The sequence below is a fragment of the Chiloscyllium plagiosum genome, chromosome 35 (genome assembly GCF_004010195.1).
Source record: "Chiloscyllium plagiosum isolate BGI_BamShark_2017 chromosome 35, ASM401019v2, whole genome shotgun sequence".
NCBI lineage: Eukaryota > Metazoa > Chordata > Chondrichthyes > Orectolobiformes > Hemiscylliidae > Chiloscyllium > Chiloscyllium plagiosum.
In genome coordinates this window covers 5,419,192-5,425,582 of record NC_057744.1, presented here as the reverse complement: position 1 = coordinate 5,425,582, position 6,391 = coordinate 5,419,192, and the positions used below count along the sequence as shown (strand labels likewise).

General features: G+C 42.3%; 1 protein-coding gene across 2 annotated transcripts in view; it reads left to right on the top strand.

Moving 5' to 3' along the window:
* Positions 1–6,391, top strand: part of LOC122540511 (5-hydroxytryptamine receptor 3A-like) — a 27,662-nt gene that overhangs the window by 11,139 nt on the left and 10,132 nt on the right. For both annotated transcript variants that reach the window (XM_043676375.1, XM_043676377.1), the window contains exons 3-5: positions 1,120–1,164; positions 1,982–2,091; positions 3,815–3,984. In XM_043676375.1, the coding sequence (XP_043532310.1) occupies positions 1,120–1,164; positions 1,982–2,091; positions 3,815–3,984 (325 nt within the window). The remainder of the gene's footprint in view (positions 1–1,119; positions 1,165–1,981; positions 2,092–3,814; positions 3,985–6,391) is intronic.

Here is a 6,391-nt window from a genome sequence, read left to right as displayed (position 1 = left end):
AGCACTGTCCCCATGACTTGTCTGGACTTGTCCTACCTGCCTAACTCCTTTTCCACCTATCCACTCCACCCTCTCTTCCCTGACCTATCACCTTCATTTCCTCCCCCACTCATCCATTGTACTCTATGCTACTTTCTCCCCACCCCCCCCCTCCTCTAGCTTATCTCTCCACGCTTCAGGCTCTCTGCCTTTATTCCTGATGAAGGGCTTTTGCCCGAAACGTCGATTTCGCTGCTCCTTGGATGCTGCCTGAACTGCTGTGCTCTTCCAGCACCACTGATCCAGAAAAAGAAGAAAGTTGGGCCAAATGGCCTGTTTCCACACTGGAGGGATTCTATAAAACAAAATGGTGCTTCCTAAAATGACTGAAATTTTTCAATTGGCTTTTGATGAGTCTCCAAAGTGGTCTCTCATGATTAACTATTTCTGCTTCAACGTTTCCCTGGCTGACATGAAAGGGTATAGTATTGAAGTGATTCAGTTATTGAACTAGTAACCTGGAGAGTGCAAATTCTAATCTCCACCATATGAATTGGAATTCAGTGTTAAAAATCCAGAATTAAAAAGGCAAAACAGTCTTTTTTTAGAAAAGAAACACTAACCATAAGCTTGCATGCACTCACCTGGATCGCGGATGTACCTTAGGCATGGAAGCTTTGCATGCTTACACAGTCTGGCCTGCATGTGACTCCAATCCCAAACCAACAACTGCCCTTGTGATATGATATAGCAAACTGTTTAGTTCTAACCAGGGTTGGGTAAAAGCTGGCAGGTTGTGCTTGCAATATCTTACATACTTCTAAGAATGAAAACGTAGTCACAATGACATTTCCTGCTCTGTTCCCGGCTACTCAGAGGTTCCCAATCATGAGCCAACTACACCCCGCCCCCGAAAGGTTCCGGGAACTTAAAACCAAACCTTAACTAGCTCTCGGGAAGCTACACTTAACTAGCTCTCAGGAAACTACACTTTTGCCGCCTGCCCAATTCAGTTGCTCCCCCCCCCCCACCCCCTCCCAACTCTTCTAAACGTTCCAGGTAGATGCGAAGATTCCACCCTAAAGATCACTCCTTCCTTAGTCATAACTTTGGTTAATTATGTCATTTGTTTAATTTCAGGATGAGAAAAATCAAGTTCTAACCACTTATATCTGGTACCGACAGGTAAGAATGTGCAACTAACTTGTGATTGGGGCATTTTTGTTCAGTTTAATATGTAGAGATAAGGTAGATAGAAATTTACTTTAAGTCAGGAGTTCCATGTTTCATTCTGCCTGTTCCTCAATATTATGCTGTTCCTTTGCTTGCACATTTCACATCAACCTGATACAATTTGCCACATTCGGGAACTGTTTCAGCTCCACGGTGGCACAGTGGTTAGCACTGCTGCCTCACAGCGCCAGAGACCCGGGTTCAATTCGCTGTTCCTTTGCTTGCACATTTCACATCAACCTGATACAATTTGCCACATTCGGGAACTGTTTCAACTCCTTTTCCATAGCAAAAAGAAATCAACATCTACCACACCTGGTTCAACGTTTATGTTGACTTAATGATGAATCCGCTGTTGAAGCTGTAAAAGCCCATCTGTTTCATTCCTTTAGAGAGGAAATCTACCATTCTTACTGGGTCTGGTCTACATGTGACTCCAGATCCATAGTAATGCCACTGACTCCTAACTGCTCTTCGGTCAACTAGGGATGGGCAATTAAGGCTGGTCTAGCCAGTGACACCCACACCCCATGAAAGGAATTTAAAAATTAATACCTGTCACCAGGTATGAGATTTACCAAGCATCAGTTAAGTTACCCAAATGTACCCCAACAAAGTTGAATTCCCACATAGTCGGGATGCATACTCGAATTATCTGAATATTGAGTTCTATATCTTGTTAATCCAGCCCTTTGCCTAAATAGTAGGTAGAATATTTGCATGGAACAGTGCAAAGCCTCAGTCTAACAGATTCTGCAACCTCTTTTAGATTTGGACAGATGAATTCTTGATGTGGAATCCCAAGGACTTTGATGACATCAAACAGATATCAATTCCCACCGCAAACGTATGGATGCCAGACATTTTAATAAATGAATTGTAAGTAATCTTACCTTTAATAAAAACAGAGTGGGGGAAAGAGAAAGCTTGTATCTAGTGTGGGTATCAAAGATACTTTTGACTCAGACGGGTATTTTTGAATCCTGTCTCTCAAGGTTTCTAAGCTCTATTTTACTAAAGAAAGTTTGATCGCTTTTATTCGTTCAATTTCAATTTTTTTTCATCTTATGCTCAGAGAATATTTGTTAATGATTAAAGATTTTGTGACATTAAGATCTCAAAACTTGCACTATGATTTCACATTCCTTTCTTCCCACAAGATTTGGAGACAACTTTACCAATATTGAGGAGCAAGGTAGTTCTTAGAATATCTCAATTATCTTCAGCATGTTGATTTGATTTGACTTACTTTATTATTGTCACATTTACCTAGGTACAGGGAAAAGTTTTGTTTTGCGTGCAGTACTGGCAGATCATATCATACAAAGTGCATTAGGGTAATAGAACAGAGAGAGGAATACAATGTTACAACCGCAGTGCAGGTGCACAAAGAACAAGATCAACATTAAATATCAAATTTGAGAGGTCCATTCAGAAGTCTGATAACAGCAGGGAGGAAGCTGTACTTGAATGCATTGGTACGTGTGCTTAAGTTTTTGTATCTCTTGCCTGACGGAAGAGGTTGGAAGAGATTATAACCAGGTTGGGAGGGATCTTTGAGTAAGGTAAAAACAATGACTGCAGATGCTGGAAACCAGATTCTGGATCAGTGGTGCTGGAAGAGCACAGCAATTCAGGCAGCATCCGAGGACAGGCAAAATTGACGTTTCAGGCAAAAGCCCTTCATCAGGATCTTTGAGTAAGTTGACTGCATTCCCGAGGCAGTGAGACGTGTAGATGGGGGTCATTGGATGGAAGCTTGGTTTATGTGATGGTCTGGATTGTGTTCACAACTCTCTGTAGTTTCTCACAGTTGCAGAACAGTTGCCGTACCAAGTCATGATGCATCCGGATAGGATGCTTAGCAGGCAGGCTGCTCAATATAAGCACTGGGACTCAGGAACACCTTCTCTGACACCTTCTCCAGCTCGTTCATGAACTCTATAATTATCCCACTCGGGATTCTTGTACAATTTCACAATTTCCTGCTTTCACAATTGAATTTTATTTAATCAATGTGTTCAAAGATGTTATGGTACACAGGCCTTCAAGCTCGGTGGTATGGACACTACCCTGCACTACAAGAGCCCTCCTACTATCATTGTTCCACAAGTAGTGACAAAGCCTTTCTAGTTCTGAAATTCCCTCACTTGAGCTCTTCACTCAGCCCCTCCTCCAACACCTGCATTCTTCCTCCTCCTTTAAGGTGTTTCCTGAAGCATCTTTTTGACTCAGCCCACCTGTCCTACCTTGTCCTAGGAAGCACGTTTGGGCATTTTGCTGCATTATAGAAATGCTCTGAGTGGTAAAGAATTCTCACCTGCAGCTGCTACGCATAGATGCATGGAACTGAAGAATGGAGTAAAACTGGTTGGCACATCTATTCAGGATTTTCCCATAAGCCTCCAGCAGCCAGCTACAAAGTTGAATTGAGCTGATAGCAATGCATCAAGAGCGCACAATCCAACCTCACATATGCCTCATCTTGCCTATTTCATTTCACTCTATCACCCAATCCTTCTATCCTCATCTTTCCTTAAATGCAGCAATGCACCTCAACTAGTCCTTGTGGCCATATATTGAAACATGTATTTTCATGTAGTGTTGATGTAGGTAAATCACCGGATATCCCGTACGTCTACGTTGACCACGAAGGGCGAGTGAAAAACTACAAACCCATCCAAGTAGTTACCGCCTGCAGCCTGGATATCTACAACTTCCCGTTTGATGTCCAGAACTGCACATTCACGTTCACAAGTTGGCTACACAACAGTAAGTAACAGATGATGTTAAAAATTGAATTGAATTTATTGTCACGTGTACCAAGGCACTGTGAAAAGCTTTGTCTTGTGAGCAGTACAGGCAGATCACAGAGTTAAGTAGCATCGATAAGTAAATAATAGGTAAACAGCAGCAAAAGCAAAAACACAGGTACAGGCAAATGTTAAGAGTTTGTGAGTCCAGTCAGTATTCTAACAACAGTAGGGTAGAAACTGTTACGAAACTGGCTGGTGCTTACAATAGTCTTTAATTGCTGTGATCTGTGAGAATTTAGAGAAAGGGACAAGAGAAACATTTTTGACTCAAACTGAAGTGAAATATGAAGAGATGAGTCAAGGAAAACATTTGCACTGCGTCAAAACCCTCATGTAAATGGATCATTCCTGTCTAGTGTTGCGTTGTTTCTCACAGCAGGTACATTATGTACCTTAAAGGGTCATGTGCATGATGGCATCACCATGTCCTGGCCCGTGATATAAGGTCTCAGTCACCATCTTCCTGAGCTCTGTCCTTTTGCAGTATGGCAAGCTAAGGAAAGCATGCTGCAGTTTGTATGAGTTGCCAGGCTTGAGTCCAGACACACAAGTCCCTGTGCTTCTATGTAAATAGCAGGTGCTATAATAAAAGTTCAAAATAGTTCCTCAGGGCTATGTGACCCACACCTCATTTGTATGTTACGGGAGTTAAACTAATTATCACCTCTTGATGGTGGAAAATTCTTAACAATCATGACATCTCACACCATCTAGAACAGACGGAAAACTATTTCAGTTAAAATTCCCAAGACCACAGAGCAGTTTGGTATGTCAATGAACCTATAGCTGGTATGTCAATGAACCTATAGCTGGAAATACAGTGGAAAATAGGCTGACAATAGAAACATGAGCAACATCAAGAAGCAGGAAATTCAGCACTTTGAAATGTATTCCTCATGCTGTTGATCACCAAGCCTACCATGCATTTTCTCTGCTACGTTATGACAAACATTTATTATATTCTAGTCTTACAGTTGACTTTAAGCTATTTATTTATCACCTTACAGATAAGGCATCATGTTTCTATTATAAATTTTAAACTTACTTTCATTTGTTTAATTTCCTCTAGTCTTACGAGCTTGTCTTACTTTTAGTAAGATTCTGGGGAAAAAGCAAGAGATTTCACTACTTAATAATGATGCTCACTTCACAAGCCATTGCAGGCACAATGGGCCAAATGGCCGCCTTTCTGTACCAAAATACTTCTGTGATTCTTTTCTCCACTATGTTAACACTTTATAGAGCTTGATCTAGTTCCTCTTTTAACTGCTTTTCTAGACCATAATGCTTAATCGCCTTTCATCGTTCATAATAGATCACTTTACTTCTGGCTAAGCAAAATTTTCAACCACTTTTGTGAACCATTCAGTGAATGGGCGAGGACAACTGACCTTCTTCATGAATTCCCTGCCCGAAGGCAGGCCTGACCCGGAGCTCTGTGACTTGCACTGGGGCAGGTTCGGAATCTCCCCAGCTAGAACAGGAATAGAACACTCCATCATTGCCACCAATTTCAACCCCCCATCAGCCAACAAGCCCACAAGGAAGTCTGAGTTACTGTAGCAACATTCACATCTGACATGTAAGTGTAAATAAACACTTACATCTGGAACTTACTTCCAGTCTGAAACTGTAGATAGTGATAGCAAGTCTCTCTAACACATGACTAATCAGGAATCCTTCTTGCACTTGCCAGCTGCTATTGGCACATGTTGGAACGTTTTGTAGGTGATGATCAGCTTGTTTGATTTCATAGTGAATAGCCATCAAGTCCTGGAGTGGGAGTTTAACTTCAAACTTCTAGCTCATAGGCAGGGACGTTGCCACTGCACCTCATCATAAGGATGAATAAGGATTTCAAATGTGTCTACTATTAAAAAAGAACAGAGAAAACATTACACCCATAGGTGTGACTAGTGTGTGTTATAAATAAGACACGAGCTGAAAATGTGTTGCTGGAACAGCGCAGCAGGTCAGGCAGCATCCAGGGAACAGGAGAATCGACGTTTAGGGCATAAGCCCGTCTTCAGGAATGAGGAAAGTGTGTCCAGCAGGCTAAGATAAAAGGTAGGGAGGAAGGACTTGGGGGAGGGGCATCGGAATGTGATAGGTGGAAAGAGGTCAAGGTGAGGGTGATAGGTCAGACTGGGGTGGGGGCGGAGAGGTCAGGAAGAAGATTGCAGGTTAGGAAGGCGGTGCTGAGTTCGATGGATTTGACTGAGACAAGGTGGGGGGAGGGGAAATGAGGAAACTGGTGAAACCCGCGTTCCTGCCTTGTGGTTGGAGGGTTCCTAGGCAGAAGATGAGGCGCTCTTCCTCCAACCATCATTTTGTTGTGGTCTGGCGATGGAGGAATCCAAAGA